Source organism: Lygodium microphyllum, chromosome 11, assembly GCF_053477565.2.
Source record: "Lygodium microphyllum isolate KBCC chromosome 11, Lygodium_microphyllum_v1.1.10, whole genome shotgun sequence".
Taxonomy (NCBI): Eukaryota; Viridiplantae; Streptophyta; class Polypodiopsida; order Schizaeales; family Lygodiaceae; genus Lygodium; species Lygodium microphyllum.
Window position 1 is genome coordinate 96,942,411 of NC_141145.1, and position 19,599 is coordinate 96,962,009.

Here is a 19,599-nt window from a genome sequence, read left to right on the forward strand (position 1 = left end):
CCAGTAATGTGGCAAACATCTTCACCAAAGTTCTTCCTCGTGACAAATTTGAAGCATTCCGCGATGCTTTAAATTTGATATCCTTTGGTGGCGGATGATCCTTGTACTCTTGATCACTCTTCACTCCAAGGGGGTTTGTTAGGTATTTGACTCACGCCTCACTTACGCCTACGCTCATATGGGAGTGTCAGTGATCAGTAGAACACTGGGGCACTTTTTACTCTCGGTAGGAGAGGTTTTTTCCCCCAGACTTATAATCTTATTGTCGTATGTGCTTATGTGCTTATGTTACACACTTATGGTCATGCAAACGAGTTTGCCTTCTAGTACGACCAGCCATGGGTGCATCCAAGAGACTATCTTGCATAGTCTGCAAATACCATCTAGGTAACTGTCTAGCTTCCTGACTGTGTGCAAGCTCTTGCTGAATTTCAGTTTTAGCATTATGCTGAATATTCCGATCAGCCAATGGCTGAATTTCTGCACTTTCCATAGGAGCAGCTGGCTGAACATTAGGTTCATTTTCTGAAGCTCTAGCTGAATCACCAAAAGTAATGGGCAGCAGCCCTTCAAAAACATCATGGGCAGCCTGATATGTGTCGAAACCAGCCAAGGATAATTCTGATTTTTCATCAAAAACAACATCCCTGCTGACAAAAACCTTCTTTGTAACGGGATCATAGAGTCTGTAGCCTTTGCTCTCATTGCTATATCCCATAAAAATGCACTTAACAGCCTTGTTGTCCAACTTTTTTCTAAGTACCTGTGGAATATGGGCATAGGCAAGACACCCAAAGGTACGAAAGTGACCAACAGAAGGTTTACGGCTGTTCCAAGCCTCAAAAGGTGTGATGGTCTTCAAGGCTTTGGTAGGGCATCTGTTCAAAATATGGCAAGCACACATGACTGCTTCCATCCAAAAACTATGAGGCAAGCTCTTTGCCTTCAGCATACATCTGGCCATCTCCATGAGTGACCGGTTCTTCCTCTCTGCTACCCCATTCTGCTGTGGAATATAGGCAGTAGTGTACTGATGGACTATGCCTTTCTGCTTCAAAAAAGAATTCAGCATAGAGGACATGTATTCTCCCCCTCGGTTCGAACGGAGAGTCTTAATTTTGCATCCAGATTGATTTTCAACAAGTGCACTGAAAGCCAAAAATGCATCATACACTTCTGACTTCTTTTTCAAACAGTAGACCCAGCAAAAACGTGTAAAGTCATCAATGAATGTCACAAAATAGTAACAACCGCCCAATGACATTGTTTGGATAGGCCCACAAACATCTGAATGCACCAACTGCAATTTGGTTGTTGCTCTGAAAGCAACATCACGGGGAAATGAGAAACGATGCATTTTCCCCAAAATGCATCCCTCGCATAAGTGCTCAGGAGGTCTCTCCAAGAGAGGTAAGCCATCCAGCATCTGAGTACGCTGCAAAAGCATCAAACTGCCAAAGTTTACATGCCCCAAACGAGCATGCCATAACTCCGCCTGTATCATAGCAGGAGTAAGAGTGGATGTCAAATATGCCGACTGATCTACTGAAAGAGCATCCAACTCATATAAACCATGACACAAAGATCCTATCAAGACCAAAGTCATGCGTTCTTTATCTCTAACCATGCAACGGCCATCATCAAATGTGACCTGCAAACCACAACGTGCCAAAGAAGAAATAGAAAGCAAATTCTTCTTGATTCCAGGCACAAACAAAGCATCCTGCAGGCGGAGAATAGAGCCATCAATGGCTGTGAGCTGAATCTCCCCAATACCACGAACAGGGTATGATGCATTATTGGCATACTGTACAGATTTCCCAACGGGAGGTGCACTAACTGAAGCAAACAAATCTCTGCGAGATGTAATATGTCTAGAAGCACCACTGTCAAAGAACCAAGTGTCAGCATCCTCTGTAGAGCTAAGTGCTCTATCGGCCCAAGAGATGTCATAACTGCAAGTGTAAAAACAATAGTCCCTATCTACAACAAAGGACGCGGACTCACTAGCAGTGGAAGGAGTAGTAGAAACAGACATTCCTGACTCCTTCTTCTCTTTGGCAATGCGCTTCCTGCACTCAGTGATATAGTTGCCTGGCTTCTTACAATAATGACATTTTCCCTTTTTAGCTTGCGTCCCCCCTTGTGTCTGATTCTGCGATGTGCCCGAAGTGTCAGAACTCTGTGGAGCATTTTTCACCTTGTTGTTTTTGCCTTTCTGTCTTGCCACAAAAACGTGCTCAGAGACTATAGCATCCACACTACTATTTTTCCTTGTTTGCTCCTCCTCTAGAAGCAAACTAACCAGCTGAATAAAAGTGAGTGGGTACTCAGCAATCCTCATGGTGAGGTTCAATACAGTATGAAAAGACAAGTACGAAGGAGGTAAGGAATTCAAGGTGGTGGATATCAACTGTGCATCCGAAAAGTACTCATCTACATTCATGAGCTGCTCCCTCAAGTCCTGAATCTTATTCAAGTGATCCTGCATAGAATCACCCTCATTCATCTTCAAAGTCTTCAACTCTTTCTTCAAGAAAGAGATCCGAGTCTCATTCTTTCTTACAAACATATGCTCCAAAGTCAACCATGCATCTCGTGAAGAAGATGCTGAACGAATGTGAGGGATGATGGACCGTTGTACTACCAGAGCAATCAGCAACAAGGCCTGTGCATCACGTGTATCCCAAGCTTTTTGAGCTGCAGTTCTTGGAGGAAGTGGCTGAGGTGGAGCGGGCTGAGGTCCCCGTTGTCCACGTGCGCCATGAGGAGGAGTAACGGGAGCTACAACTCCCGGTCGAGTTTCCTCTCCACTAACATAATCCCATAAATTCTTGGCCACTAATACATTCTTCATCATGAATGACCATAGCGAGTAATTGTTTCCGTCCAATCTGTCTTCCTTGGATACATACGTAAATACATCACCTCCCTGATTTGCCATGATGACAAATTTCCAAAGACAAATGAGCAATGTCAAAGCAGTAAGGACTGGAAATCTGCAAATTTCCAGAAATTGCAGCAAACACACTTCTGCAATTAATGTGCAAGAGCGTACTCTGTCAAAAACTGTCTTTTAATGCACGCTTCCCAAGGTGCAAACAGTGCTCAGCAACACTGTTATATCAAAATCCCCAAAATTTTTGCCAAAATTTCTGCCAAAACAGTCTTTCTGCGACTGTAAAAGCAGTTCATATGCAACTGTCCTCAAAATACACAAAAGCCCCAAAATTTCTGATGACCGAGTCCAAAAATTTGCATCAAATTTATGCCACACCTGTATCTTGTATGCTGTGTCTGCTGCGTATGAACCTCCTCTTCCAGAACTTCGTTTTGGAGTAAAATAAAAATTTTTGTTAAAAAATACCTGACGTGGTCAGGGATGACGCTGGTCAAACGACGGTTGCTGACGAGGATTGTAGGTGGACGAGCAAAGTGGCAGTCGCTGGTCAGACGGAAGTCGGGCGGGCTGGACAGTCGAGCAGACGTTTACATTGAGTGACGTCTGCACAGCTGGCGTCGCTTTAGACAGACGGGTGGGCTTCAGGTAGGCGGCGTAGGAAACAGGTGGCCCTGGAGATAGGTCGCGCTGATGACAGGTGTGCCCAGACCTGACGAGCTGGAGCTTCACGCTGGCGACTGGAGGCAAACGTGCTGGAGCAGGCAAACGAGCTGGAGCAGGAGGCGGCGTCTGAATCTGCGCGTTGGCAGACGGACAGGCGCAGAGACAGGCGGCGTGCCACAGGCAAGCGGCCACAGGCAGGCTGCGCTTGGATACCACAGGCGGTGCTGGCGAGCAGACGAGCTGCAGGTTGAGCTGCTGAACTGGTGACGAGCTACAGGTCTTGCCTGACAAGCAGGAGTAGGCAGACGAGCTGCGCTATCGGTTGGAGCTGAATGCTTGGAGCAGAACTGAGAACTGGCGGGGGCTGCAGACAGTGGGAGCTTCAGTCTGCAGACTGCAGACTGCTCTGATACCAAATGTGAGATGGAAGGATCGAGGTGCAGCTGAGATTCAGTAGACAGTGTGAGAGTGAGAGACAGAGTGAAGCACGACACCCAAGAGAATAGACTGAAAGAGTGTGACCAGAAAGTACAAAGTACAACCCTTAAACTTAGGGTTGTAGGGGGTGTTCACACCCGACACACACTAAGTGCCCATAAGTGTGTAACATAAGCACATAAGCACATACGACAATAAGACTATAAGTCTGGGGGAAAAAACCTCTCCTACCGAGAGTAAAAAGTGCCCCAGTGTCCTACTGATCACCGACACTCCCATATGAGCGTAGGCGTAAGTGAGGCGTGAGTCAAATATCCAACACAAACCTCAAAATTTACCAAAGTTTATGTGTCCCATAAGCAAACACCCAAACTTTGGGAGGATTGACATCTATAAATAGAAGGTTGTGTAGCGTCAGGCACCTCATTTAGCTTGCTATTGTGGTTATCTTTGGCTATCGCCCTTTGTTCTGGTCCTTGGGTAGCCGATGTGCACCCTTGGCCTATGTCATGGCTGCTTTGGGGTGGGACATCTTGGCCCTTGGGGTGTTATGGGCTAGACTATGGCTGTAGTCCCTTCTTGGCTACAGTTTTGAGCTTGAGAGGGGGTATTAAGCTAAAAAGGATGCGTTACACCATAAATCTTCATTAGCTCATTCAAATTAGTCCAAACCTCAAAATTTACCAAAGTTTCTATATCCCATAAGCAAACACCTAAACTTTGGGAGGATCGACATCTATAAATAGAAGGTTGTGTAGCGTTAGGCATCTCATTCAGCTTGCTATTGTGGTCATCTCTAGCTATCTCCCTTTGGCTCGGTGACTTCTATATGCTATGTTTTGCCCTAGCTTGTTGATATCATCATCATCTACAATATGTCATTTTTGTGTTGTTAGCATTGCTCTTCATCAGCCTTTGCTCTGATTGGTGGTTAGAGTACTTCGAATTTGGTTCCAATGGACGATTGGAACCAGCTTGCCTTTGTGACAAGGGTGGTAATGACCTGATTAAGCACCTATTACACCAAGCATGAAATTCACATAAATTGAAGTGCAAATGTTACTACTTAATCTTAGGACCACAATAGCAAGCTTAATCTTGGACACTACATTGGCCCTAAAAATTGCCGCCCCTTGCAATACTTATTTTTGTATTGCAATTGGAAGAGGTATACTGAGATTGCTCCAATCTCCTTCATATTCTAGTGCTTTTTGCTATCATAAATGTCATGCAAGCCTTCAATCCGATTTGCCCCTTGATCTAAAAGGGGATTGGCCTTCGATTGACCCTTGATTAGTCAAATCTACCCCCAAATTTAATTGGGATGGGTGGGTTTTTGAAATCTCTGATAATTCTTTGAATTCTAGTTGTTGATTCCAAGTAGTAAGCCCTCAATTTTTTGGTGAGGAACTTGCGGTGGCTGGTAAACCTTAATTTTTGCCATAAATTAGGGATTACAATAGCAAAAACATAGCTTCTCTTTACCAAGACCTGAAAATGGATTAAATCTGTTGACGCATTTCTTGTAGAGGGGAGAGAGAGTTGAGAAGAGAGAAATCTCTGATTTCTATTGCAAGAAAGTGCTCAAATTTGCTTCTACTCTGTTGGAAATGGTTAAATGATTGCAGCCCACCATCAACATGAGCTCCAAATGCAATCACCTTCCTTTGTGGGCTCCAAAATTGCTGTCACCTGCCTGTAGACAACCTATAGGGGTCATCACCTACCTCCAATGGCCTCTTGATCAGCTGGAGAACAGCTCTTTGACAATCTCCAACGGTTGGGGTGATCACTAGTTGCTGGAAAATTGCAATAGTAGCTCTCCCTTCCTCTTCCAACCTCCACAATGCTGGAACAAGGCTCCAATAGCCTCTAATAACCTTTCCCTCACTTGCATGAACAAGTTTTGCCAACTGGCAGCCTGGTTTACCACTTGGCAGTCTTCTACATAGATTGTTTAGCCATTTGAATTAATTTTCAGAATTAATAAATTCTAAAATTAATTTAGTCCTTTGTCCTTGCCCAATAAATTAGAAATACCTATCCACAATTAAATTGGCTAGGCCATTTTGACTCCCCTATGTTCCTGTGTATGAATTGACCCTTGAACTAGCATTAATTTATTAGTTAATACCTACTTCCTAGTGTTACCATAGACACTTATTGGTCAAAACTGACACTCGGCACCAACCAATCTAGTATAATTTATTACAACTTTTGCCAATGTCACTTGGTTACTAACATTTGGGGATCCTTGACCTGTTGTCATGACTTAACTGACTTTCACATCACGTGTGTCTCACATGTATACATGTTGGTAGACCTTTCCCTTGAAATCCTTTCAATCACCTTGAGTTGCATTTTAATTTGTCAAAAGCATCCGTGGCCACTACTAGAAATACACGTTGGCATCATAGCCAAATAATTTGTGCACCTATTGTTTGACCATGTTCATGTCCTGTGCATGTCTAAAAGTCTAGCCATTTAAACTAGTAAGCATCTAGACACATGAATCATAACCATTGTCTGAACCATAAGGGAGGCATCCACATGCCAAATCCCAAAACTACTTTGACCACTAAGGAAAAGTAAAGCATAAATTGAGCTTAAATAATGCCTTATACCAATGATGTACCACATAATACTCATGTAAAGCATGCATCAACTATAGGTCAAATATATCTTAGGCCAATGTACTTCTCTTGCATCACTTGCAAATGTACATTGCATACCATCCATGTGTCTCATACATTGAAGGAATTGATTAGGCATGGAGATAGAGGTAGACAGACCTTACGCTCAGTGAGGGAGAGAGAGAGAGTGTGAGTGAGCAGAGTAGAGAGTGAACACGTTTTTCCGGTACAACGACGAGTGTACCACTTTAGGTTTTAGATAGATATATGTATGAAAGTACAATGTGCTAAGGGTGTGTTTACACCCATGCACATATGAAAGGCACGATGGCCCTTTATTCCCAACAACCTCCCACCTAAAGGCAATGTGCCGTAAGAGGAGAAAAGAATCAGCTAAGTCTAAGTATGTACAAAGCTGAAATAAATATATCTATCCAACTCCCATCATCTGTCGGCAATGAGCAAACCGCTCTGCTAGAAGACCCTTCGTGAGAAGGTCTGCAGGATTATCATCTGTATGCACTTTGACAAGCTCAATGCTCTTGCTGTCAAGTACATCTCTAATGAAGTGATACTTCACCTGTATGTGCTTTGTCTTTGGATGAAAGACAGGATTCTGTGCTAGCATGATAGCACTCTGACTATCACAATGGAGAACAGGTAACTCTGTGATGCCAAGCTCTCCCACCAGACGTGAAAGCCATAAAGCCTCCTTGCATGCCTCAGTGGCAGCTACATACTCTGCCTCTGTAGTAGACAATGCAATACACTTTTGTAGCTTGGAGATCCAAGAGACCGCTCCTCTTGTGAAAGTAAACACATACCTAGAAGTGGACTTCCTGCAGTCCGCATGACCAGCATAGTTTGCATCCGTAAAGCCAACAACATATGCTTTCTGCTTTCCAAAGCAGATGCACAACTCCTTTATGCCTTTGAGGTATCTCATAATACCTTTCACTGCATCCCAATACTTCTTGCCAGGGGTTGCCATGTATCTGCTAACCACTCCCACTGCAAAAGCAATGTCAGGACGTGTAGAAACCATAGTATACATCAAACTGCGAATAGTTGAAGCATATGGTATCTTGGCCATTTCAGCCTTCTCATCATCAGATGTAGGGCTGTCCTCTGCACTGAGTTTCATATATGGAGGCAATGGAAGCCCAATTGTTTTCCCCCCCTCCATATTGAAACGCTGCAAAACTTTGGAGATATACTCGTGCTGAGATAGATAGAGTAAGCCTTTAGATCTATCTCTGAGTATTCACATGCCAAGAATGTGATTTGCATCACCCAGATCCTTCATGTCAAAGCTGCCATGAAGACTTTGCTTCAATGAATCCAAGGCATGAGTATCCCTGCCAGCAATCAACATGTCATCAACATACAAAACCAAGATAATCAGGCTGCCATCTGCTGCCTTCTTGGTGTACAAGCAGTGATCCACTTGACTTCTATGAAAGCCTTGGGATTGCATGAATGTATCAAACTTATGATACCATTCTCTTGGTGCTTGTTTCAGCCCATACAAACTCCTCTTGAGTTTACATACCATTTGTTCTTTCCCTTGTTCAACAAACCCTTCAGGCTGCTACATATATATGTCTTCATGTAGATCACCATGTAAAAACACAGTCTTTATATCCATCTGTATGAGCTCCATATCCTCAACTGCAACCAAGCCCAAAAAGGTTCTCAATGTAGTCATCTTGACTACAGGAGAGAAAATCTCATCAAAGTCAATTCCATACTCCTGTTTGTACCCCTTTGCAACTAATCTTGCTTTGTACTTTGGTGAGGAACCAGAAGTGACCTTCATTTTGTAAACCCATTTGCATGGAAGGGATTTCTGCCCTTTAGGCAACTGCACCAAGTCCCAAGTGCCATTTTTTTCAAGAGATTCCATCTTTGGCAGCATGGCTTTTCACCATTTCTTGCTGTCCTGTCTGTCCATTGCTTCCTTGAAGCAAGACGGTTCACCACAGTCTGTCAACATGACATACTCAGCCACATTAATTGAACCAGGAACAAATATGTCAGGTTGTCTAGTAGCCCTAAACGATCTCCTAACCTAGTGGTCATTGTTTGCTGGCTGTTCCTGCAAATTTCCATTTTCAGCACGCTGTCGTGGCATTTCAGCCTGCAAATCAACATTAACAGCTTGCTGTCCTGGCTGTTCCTGCACATGTAATGGCTCATTTTTATGGGCAATAGCTGGCTGATCATTTCTAGCATCATTTCTTGCATTTACTCATTTACAGCAGGTATTTGTTGCTGTACAACGGGCACATTGTGCTGCCCAAAAGGTATTTTTTCCCAGAATACAACCCTACGGACCTCCTCAGTCATTTCAGGTACTATTTCACGTCATTGCTGCGTACTATTTTCCTTTTCTCGGGATCCCACAATTTATATCCCATTTCACCCTCGTCACCATATCCTAGGAAAATGGATTTAGAGGACTTTGGCTTAAGTTTGCTGCGTTTTTTTTTACGAATGTGCACAAAAGCCTCGCAGCCAAACACTTTCAGATGAGCATATGAAGGTGGTTTGCCCGACCACGCTTCTTGGGAAACTTCCCCCCCCAAAGACTTGTTTGGTAACCGATTAATCAAGTGAACGGCTGTCATAAGGGCCTCTGCCCAAAAACCATGGGGTAATACAGCATGAGATAGCATCGTACGGACCTTATCCTGTATGGTCCGATTCATACGCTTTGCAACTCCATTTTGGGGTGGATTATGAGGGGCAGTGAGCTCCCTCTTTATCCCTTTGGTGTCATAAAATGCCTGAAAGGCTTTGGACACATATTTCCCACCATTGTCAGAGCGAAGACACTTAAGTGTCTTATCTGTCTGATTTTTAGTCAATGCCAAGAATTTTTAAAACTTGTCAAGCACTTCATCCTTGCTACGAATAGGATAAACCCATACTTTTTGTGTAGCATCATCGACAAAGGTGACAAAATATTTCCTTTCCCCTAAAGATAATCCTGGAATTTGACATACATCTGAATGTACTAGCTGTAGAGGAGAAGATTTCAAAGAAAGAGACTTTTTGTGAGAAGTCTGTGCATGTTTGCCATAAATACAATGATCACAGTGCTCAAAATCAGCATAACGAAGACAAGGTAAGTAACCCAAACGAGAAAGCACTTTCATTCCTGTTTGACTCATGTGTCTCAACCGGCCACGCCACAAAGAAACACTTGGCTGCTCGGTCACGGCAACAACATGGTTATGCACATTAGATACATGAAGTGGATACAACGTATCACTCTTGCAACCTCTGGTAATAACCCTAGATCCCTTACAGATCTTCCATTTTCCATCACCAAAGGTTGTATGAAAACCATCATCATCTAGCTGCCCTGTGCTGATCAAGCTCTTCTTGAGCTGAGGTACATGCCGTACATGCTAAAGTGTATAGACAGAGCCATGCTGAAACTGTAACTATACACTGCCAATACTTGCCACCTAACATGCATAGTTGTCCCCAAGATGGACAACACCATGTCGACCCCTTGTATATGCGGAAAACCACTCACGATGAGGGGTGACATGAAAGGAAGCACTTGAATCAAGAATCCAGGTATGCATGTCATCATCTGTATCTGCAAGTAGAGCATGTGCACCAAAATGTGAAGAGACAAAGAGTACATCACTCCCACTGTCACTGTCATGAGTGACTACATTCACCTCTTCAATTTTTACACTGCTCTTCTTAGGCTGACTGTCCTTCTTCTCTTCCTTGCAATCATCTGTCTTCTTGCCTTTTCCTTTCTCTTTCTTCCATTTGTAGCAGTCACGTTTAAAGTGACCCTTCTTGCCACAATGATGGCATTCAACATGTTTGCCACGTGATTTATTGCGTCCCTTGCCATCATATTTGCCCTTTGGCTGTGATCTCCCCTAGTATGCAAAGCACTGGAAGACTTACTAGATGCATTGTTCTGCCGATTCATCTCTTCCATAAGTAGAGCACTCTCTACATCAGTATACAAAAGGATCACATTAGAATTGCTCATAGCAGTCCTGAATGTATCCCATCTCTCTGGTAGAGTGCAAAGCAAGAAAGTAGTCTTAAATTCCTTATCAATCATGAACTTCAAGGCAACCAACTGGCTGAAAATAGAGTTAAACTCACTCAAGTGAGTAGACATTGCTATACCCTCTTTCATACGCAAATCCATAAGCTTTTTCAGCCAATACACTTTGCTTGCAGCACTCTTCTGTGCATACAGTTCTTCCAGTCTAGTCCATATAGCATATGCAAAATCCAAATCTTCAATGTTGAAGAGCAAGGCATCAGAAATCGATAGCTCTATGGTTGAGCGTGCAAGCTCATTCAACTTTGCCCCTTTAGTTTTGATCGGCTTTGCTTGCTTCTTTTGTAATAGGATATTGTAGCACTGTTTTTGCCACACTGCAAAATTATGTGCGCCTTCAAGCTTCTTTATATGCATCAAATTACTGCTGTCATTGCTGCCAGCCATGGTTTTCAGCTCAAAAGTGACAAAAAAACCAGTAAATGCAGGCCCAAATTGTCACCCAAGTGACCAAGGTACAAACAAGTACCAATCAGCAATAAATGACCACGCAGAAGTACAGATTTCAGATCTGTAATTCAGTTTTGAGAAGCACCAAACCAAGTGTTACAGCATTATCCCACTGATTACAGCTGTTCCAAAGGGCATGTGCATCACATTACATGAGAAATCCCTAAATTTCGGCTGCAATTTCTGTTGTACGTGTACCCACGGGCATAAAATTTGACACGAACGGTCAAAAGCCCTAAAATTTTGTGCTCAAAAGCATCAAACACACATCTGCATTTTCTCTGTCATGCATAGGACTATCCAATTTTGCCAAAATAAAGCAATTTTAGCAAAACCCCGAAATTTCACCACGTGTTGATGTCCAAATTGCACGGAATTCAAGCTGCATGTACATAAATTGACCAAATGCTGCACAAATTTTGCCGAAATCGCAAAAGCCCCAAATTGCACGGGGTCCAATGTGCCTCAATGTCGAGAAATTGAGTTAATTTCAGCCCAAATTGCACATGTACATTAAAAGCCCCAAATGTCGGGGACAAAATGTCACAAATTCCTGCAATTTCTAAGACAAATTTGCTTGTCTTGCATCGAATTCCCCAAATCTGGAAAAAGCCTCAAATCTCTGGCTCAATTTTGCACAAATCTGCATATTGTACTTGCGCGTGCGAATGCCCGGAGGAGAGGAGTTTAAAATAAAACAAGATTTTATAAAAAAATTTGGATGACGGGTCCGTTGACCCGTCAGGCCTGTCCTCGCCCCGCTGGTCCCGTCATGCGTCGCGCGCCCCGTCAGGCCTGTCCTTGCCTGTTGGTCCTGTCACGCGTCGCGCGCCCCGTCAGGCCTGTTGCAGGTCAAACGCAGCCTCGTCATGCGACGGCTGCTGCCCACTACTCGTCCTGTCACGCGTCGCGCCTATCTCCTGCCAGTCGCCACGAGCCTTGGCGCATAGCTGGAGCCTGGCCCTCGCACACTCTCAACCGCCTGTCCGCTTTCTGCAGCCCACGACTGCCTCAACCTGACTGAGGATCATCTGCAGCACCTGCAGCACCTTACGCTCTGATACCAGTTTGAAGGAATCGATTAGGCACGGAGATAGAGGTAGATAGACCTTACGCTCAGTGAGGGAGACAGAGAGAGTGCGAGTGAGCAGAGTAGAGAGTGAACATGTTTTTTCGGTACAATGACGAGTGTACCACTTAAGGTTTTAGATAGATATATGTATGAAAGTACAATTTTCTAAGGGTGTGTTCACACCCATGCACATATGAAAGGCACAATGGCCCTTTATTCCCAACATACATGTCTTGCACATGTACATCACATCCAAATGTACATTCTATGTTTTCCATGTACTCTAGACATGCTAGTAGCCTTGTAAATGTATAGCTTCAAGGCCTACACATTTGCATACCAACTAACAGCGACTAGTACATTGAAGAGTGATCCCAAGGGTAGAAATATTGGAGCCATAGAACCCTCGATGCAAACTCAGTACATTCCACATCCACAGCATAATAAAGCTGTCCATCACTAGGAAAGTGGAGATGCAACCTTCCTCTTGAGCATCAAGCAATACTCTAGACCTTGTATGCTTTGTTGAACTTGAAAGAGTTTGATCCAAAATCGGTTGTAACTGAAGCATACCAAGGTAAAGTGTATCAGCGAGGATGATTTGCCATGTCATTCTCCTCTATACATTTGCATCTATTAATAGATGAAAGAATACAAAAGCTTCACCAAGAAGCACATGGAAACTTTATCTCTAACTCTTCATGGCCCAAAACTGCACTAGATTCTAGGCCTTTTTTTCTTTGGATGGCATAGATCCTTGGAACTTTCACATTGCTGTCAAAAATTGCACATTGGCTGCATTTTCCTCATGACCAGCACTATATGGAGCATTTGTGTGACTGACATTCATTCCATGAGTTCCAAATACACTGGGGTTAGCAAATGCATTAGCAAACATGCCACTTTGTTCCCCAACATCATGCAAACATTGCTATACATTCGGTTTTTCATTCCACCTGCCATACCTAGATACATTGGTCCTTGCATACCATGCATAGGTGGCTGCATACCAAATCCATTTGGTCCTTGCATCCCCATGGTTGAAGCATTACTAGCCATTGCTTGAAAAACCAAGCCACCACCATAGTAGACTAGGAGACCCACATAGGATGCATGGCTTGCTATCCAAAAAGGATTGGATTGGCACTTCCAAGTTGGTTGTGCATGCCCCAACTGCATCATTTTCTTATTCTCATTACCCACATTTGCAACATAATACTATTGCGTTGGCTCTTCCTTTCTTGTCGTCTCGAAGCTCTTGAAGATGATTTCCTCTTCTTGTCTTTGTTGCCCTCTTTTGGAGAGTTAAAAAAGTGCATAAACTGAGGATCATTTGCCTAGTTCACGAATCTCTTCAGTTGATTCTTAAATTGGTCATCAAATTCCTCTTTATTTTGCTGGTTATCAGCTTGAAGAGCCCTAGAACGATTTGTATTTTGACCCATACAACCATTTTCAGCTTGCTACCCATGCTGAATGCCTTGTCCAAGACTAGGCATCGCATTTCCCCTACATTTTGTGAATTTTGATTTGAGAGGCATTATCACTAGATTCCATCTCATTGCAAGAAGACATTCTTGGTGTAATGCTTAGTTCATTATAATTTCAGCACTAAAGCAATGCTTCTGACTTTCAATCAAGTGCCATGAGTCCACCAATTCAAGGGAGTTGATGGTATACCGGCATTGGAATGATGAAACCAGCTTTTCTTCTCAGCAAGGGTGGTAATGACGTGATTAAGCACCAATTACAGCAACCATGAAATTCACACAAACTGAAATGCAAATGTTACCACTTAATCTTACACATTGGACACCAGATTGGTCCCAAAAACTAATACCCCTTGCAACATTTCTTTACTGTGTATTGCAATTTGAAGAAGTACATTGAGATTTCTCCAATCTCCTTCATTTTCCAACTCCTCTTGCTGTCATAAATGACGAGCAAGCCTTCAATTTGATTCGCCCCTTGATCTATAGGGATTGTTCTCCGAGTGACCGTTGGTTGGTCAAATCTAGCCCCAAATTCAATGGGGATGGTTGGCTTGTTGAAAATTTTGGCAATCCCTTTAATTCCAATTGTTGCTTCTAAGTACTAAGCTTTCAATTTTCTGGCATGGGACCTAAGGTGGCTGGTAAAGCCTACTTTTTACTGTAATTAGCTTTTACAGCAGCAAAAACACAGCTGCTCTTCACTAGGGCCTGAAAATGGCTGAAATCTGTTGAGGGATTTCTTGTACAGGGAAGAGAAAGCTAAGAAGAAAGAAATCTCTCATTTCTATCACGAGAAAGTGCTCAAATTTGCTATTGCCATGCTGGAAATGGTTAAGTAACTGCAGGCCACCATCAGTAGGAGCCCCACATGAATTCGCCTATCCTTGTGGGCTCCAAATTGCTGTCACCTGTAGACAGCCTATCGGGGCTGTCACTTGCCTCTAATGGCCTCTTGATTAGTTGGGGGCAGCTCTTTGACGGTCTCCAATGGCTAGGGTGATCACCAATTGCTGGAAAATTGCAGCAATAGCTCTCTCTCTTCCTCTTCAACCTCCACAATGCTAGAATAAGGCTCTAGTGGTCTCTAATTACCTTTCCCTCACTTGCATGCACAAGTTTTGCCAAGTGGCAGCTTGTTTTACCACTTGGCAGCCTTCTAGATAGTTTTTACGGCCATTTAAATTAATTTTCAAGTAGTCATGTACATGAATTGACCCATGAAGTAGCATTACTTTATTAGTTAAATGTCTAGTTCGTAGTGTTACCATGGACACTTATTGGTCAATCAAATACCCTAGGCCAAAACTGACACTAGGCACCACCTAGTACTTGTCCAGTATTACTTATTACAACTTTTGCCAATGTCTCCCGCTAATATCTCAAGGCCCTTGGCCTATCATTGTGACTCAACTGATTTTCACATCACATGCACATTTCATTAATGTGCAAGCCGAATCCCCATGACAATGACACACATTAAACCTCCCTTGGCTCGCTCCCACGAGAGCCATCGGCTGTTGGACAGTTGTGCCTTTGAGCATCTTGTACACTGTTTCCTTCATTTACAACGTTCATCCATTCACTTCAAAGTTCTCTTTCTTTTTAGTTTGTGTTTTGCATTTTGCGTTTTGCATTTGTGTTTGAGTTCTGTGAGTTTCAGTCATGGTCATGCACTGAGTGATTTCTTTTGCAAACCCTGGTCTATCTCCACACCATCATCTATATTTTCCCTTGCCCATCATCATTCTGCATCTGGATTCCGGCAGGTCCTTCCAATGATCACGATCTTCCTTTAACAGTACTTTTTTCTCATGCTAATATTTGTTTTTCTCATAGTTCGAGGACATTATTGATGATCACTTTGATTGTCATGATTTTTTGGATGATATGGAGGATGTTTTACTCTGGTTTCTGATTGCAAAGATTAGGACTTTTAGAGGGGAGATTGCATGTCCGTGGGATATCTAATCTCTCCAGGATTTTTTTTTTCAGATTTACCTCACTTCATGGAGGCCGGGACTCTGAAGGATATTTGTGTAGAGAACATCTTAGTCTCATAGAGAGACATCCAGACTCCAGAGGGGGCACCGTAGTCCTAGAGAGCTCAGGAACCAACCACATCTTTCAACTTCTATCAGTGCTTCTTGCTTAAGTTTTGGCCAGTTCCTGAGTTTCAGGTTTCCGGCCTGACGATCGACACAATGCTTATTCAAGAGTTAGGGCATTCCCAGCATCAAGATAATGCTTCTTAAAGAGCTAGACTCCCACAACATGTTTTTAACCCCAGTCGATGTGTACATATGGTTCTATTCGCTCACTGGATTTGTTTTCTTATTGCATGCTACATTCTTGAGAGGGGTTGGCTAGTGTGCATGCCCAGCTCCATTTCTGGGCACAGTTGGTGCATGATGGCCCATGTCTAGGGCCCATTTTTCCTGATTTCTGCTGTGTGCATTTCTTGCCACAGGGTAAATTTAGGTTAGCCAGTTTTCCAGTTGGTCGGATTTCCATCATTGATGGTTGGTTCATTTCTGATTTCATGTCTATGTATGTATGCAGTCGCAATGTGCAACAGGTCCCCTCAGTTCTCTATTTCAGTTTTTGCATCTGGGAGGTTTAGCTTGTTCATTTTGCTTCCATTATTCTTGCATTGATTCTCTCTTCACTGTCCATAATCCTGCTCTGTTTCCATTAGCTAGATGAACACAGAGTTCATCTAAGAATGGAGGAATTCCACATCAAATGTTGAAAGGCTGAAGTGGGGCTGCAAGGGAGGAGGAGCAGATTGGTCGATGCAAATGGCTCACAGTGCTAAATGAAACACGGAAAAACAAATGAAGGCAAATATAACCCCTTTGATCTAAAGTCAGACTTGTGATTGCAAAAGTAGTTTTGTGATGGTCTATAGGATGCTTGCAAACTTTGTTATTTTTTTCTGAATCCATCCAAGAAGGTGTAGGCTTCTTTACAAGGTGACGGGGTTTAAAACATGACATACAATGGTCAGGGGTGGTATCCTGGATAGTAGCTGTCAATTTCATGAGTTTACATTAGTCCGTCAAATTAATAGGTATATGTGCTTCATTGGATTCTTCCTTAGATCGACACTCCAGGAATTAGCATCATCATCTCGTAGAGAGCAGCTCCTTAATTTTTATGGCATTGTCATTTACTTAAACGAACATCAAAAAGGCGTAGCCAATGCAGATTCAAGTTGGCATCATTAATGCTGGGAGCATGACCCTAGATTAGCTATGATGCTGGTTCTTTGTCTTAGCCTGGTTGGACATGTTGAGGCATCATTAATGCTGGGTGTGATGCTCTGTTTAGTGAGTTTAGCAATTCTCTGTTTATTTTCCTATGATGCTGGTTCTTTGTCCGAGCCCGGTTGGACTCGTTGAGGCAACCTTATTGCTGGGAGCATGACCCTAGTTGAGTGATGCTCTGTTTACTTTCCTGTTATGCTGGTTCTTTGTCTTAGCCTGGTTGGGCTTGTTCAGTGCACCATCCTTCCGATCCAAAGTAGGACTTAACTTGTTGGTATAAGTGTCTGGTTTGGGCAATGTGAAAATCCTACCACAAATGACCACTATATGAAACCAAATGCTAAGAAAAGATCAAGAGGAAAGCCTGACGTAACTCCAGAAACTTAGTGAGAAAATCAGCCAAGGCCCAATCGATGAAAGAAAACTTGGGCTGATACATGTGCCAAATCTTAGCTGGGAAGTTGCTAGGCTGTGTCTTCTGATCGTCAAGCTTGCTCTCTGACTGTATTACTGATCACTCCACATGTTGGCACTTTCTCTATTGTCATGATAGCCACCTCAATGATTATGGATAGCAAGAAATATGTTTGTTTCTTACTTGAGTATGAAATGTTTTTCTTAAATGTTTTTGGCAATTTGTATGAAAGAGAGCTCATTATACGATTGGTGCTCATAGATGAACAAGGGTGCTACCAATTTAGATGTTCAAAAGGGTCCACATGTGAGCAACGTTGAAGGTGATGGGAGCAAATCCATAGAAAGAAGCGATTCTGAGGATGAAGGATTAGAGGATTTTGATGAACAGGATTCAGATAAAGGCTCTATTGAAGAAGAAATCCAGGTAGGCAATGAGGAAAAGCTACAACAGTTGTCTTTGAAAGTCTGATGTAGTACAATCCTTTCTGTCTTACATTCAAAGAAAGTCCAGACCTACGAGAATCAGCTCTTATAGCATAGTTTAATAGTAGTAAGTGGAAGAAAGTGTTCGGAGCAAGAAAATATAATTTCAAAATCTGTGGAGAGGCACCTTTAATGTATTATTATTATTATTATGTTCTCATCTGCATGTGCAAAGGATTAGTTGATCTTATGTTCTACAACTTGAATGTTTTTGGCATCTTTTCTTTTGGTGAATAACTCTTTTATCCTTCCAATTATAATGTCTTTAGAGAACCTCTTTTTGTAGGCCCTTGATTATCTTGACCTTTGAGCTTTTATTTTTTGTGACCCTTTCTTATAATTATTGTTGATCTTCCAATTTCATGACCCTTCATTCCCACTCTTTGACCTTTAAGTAGCAAAACTTTTTTGTGCTATTTATTTTCCAAAAAGAAAAAGGGAAATAGAAGCTTAGCCTGTGTTCATGTCCCACTAGAATGTTTGATTATATAGTGAATAAGAACCAATAGCTTCTAATGTAATTAGTTAAAGTTCGTACCAGTTTCTTGTATCTATGAGCATTTGAAGTTCGCACAAGGCATATGTTCATAATCAGATGGCTTCAAAGGGCACCCTCAAGAATATTAAAGTTGTTTTTGTATATGCTAGTAGGGGTAATGAGATGTATATTTTGAACAAACTGTAGTGTTGCTTGGTTAGCATAGAGCACTTTGATTTGTAATATATTTCTAATAGAAGTTTTTCCATGCAATCATAGCATGTGTTGCTTGATCATCATGGCTGTAACTTTTGAAACACTCTAGAATCAACTATACTGCCCCCCTTATCCTATAATCAATCAAAGAAAATTGCTTGAGCTTGCATTCTTGGAATTACAGGTTATGGTGAGATTTGATTGAGATGTGACATGCGTGTAGGAGTCATGTGCCTTCTATATGAGAAGTGTGAGTTGTTTTAAGTAGAGAATAGGTCAAAGAGAATCGCTTGGGCTTGTGTTCTTGGAAATAAAGGTTGTGTTGGTCTTGAGCAAATTTTGAATTGCCTGGTTTTGAGATCAGAATTGGAATATGATTTTGTGTAGATCTTGTGTTTGTTGAAAGAATATTGACCTTTGGAAGGTCTTAGGCATGCTACAAACCAAGAAAGTGAGGGCCACTAAATACTTTGTGGTGAAGATTCAAAACCTATGTTGAGATCATTACGTGAGGGTCGTAAAAAAGGCTAGCCCAAATAAGGAGTATGTGGGTTTGTTTTCATTTGTCTTTAAATCGAACTTGGATGCTAAATAATCTGTGAAATAAGAAGGGGACAAATCAATTCGATCCACATGATTACATGCATGAATTCGATCACAAAATTCAAATGGATTTAATTGTAAGGTTTCATTTTGGCTTTGAGAGACATTTGAGATAAGAGTATTGTAATACAAATGGAAACACAACAACAACAAGAGTATATATCAAACTATTGTGTATAAGAAGATCACCTTAAACATTTGCATAAATGTTATTTGGTTACCTAGGGGAGTTTTCTTTATAGAAACTACAAGGCTAAGATGTTGCAGGATGAGACTTAGAAAAACCTATATGCACAAGTGTTTTAAATGTGAGGACTTGCACATCCTTGTTTATTTGCATTTTAAGTATTAAATTATGTGTTACGCTAATTCTTTGG

The 19,599-nt window shown here is 42.2% G+C and overlaps 1 protein-coding gene across 1 annotated transcript in view; it reads left to right on the forward strand.

The window, feature by feature from the left end:
• LOC148029126 (small acidic-like protein) overlaps positions 1–18,085 on the forward strand; it is a 78,951-nt gene extending 60,866 nt beyond the window's left edge. The window contains exon 8 of the mRNA XM_087688533.1: positions 17,702–18,085. Coding sequence (XP_087544659.1) covers positions 17,702–17,911 — 210 coding nt within the window. The 3' untranslated portion in view covers positions 17,912–18,085. The remainder of the gene's footprint in view (positions 1–17,701) is intronic.
• The last annotated feature ends 1,514 nt before the right edge of the window (positions 18,086–19,599 follow it).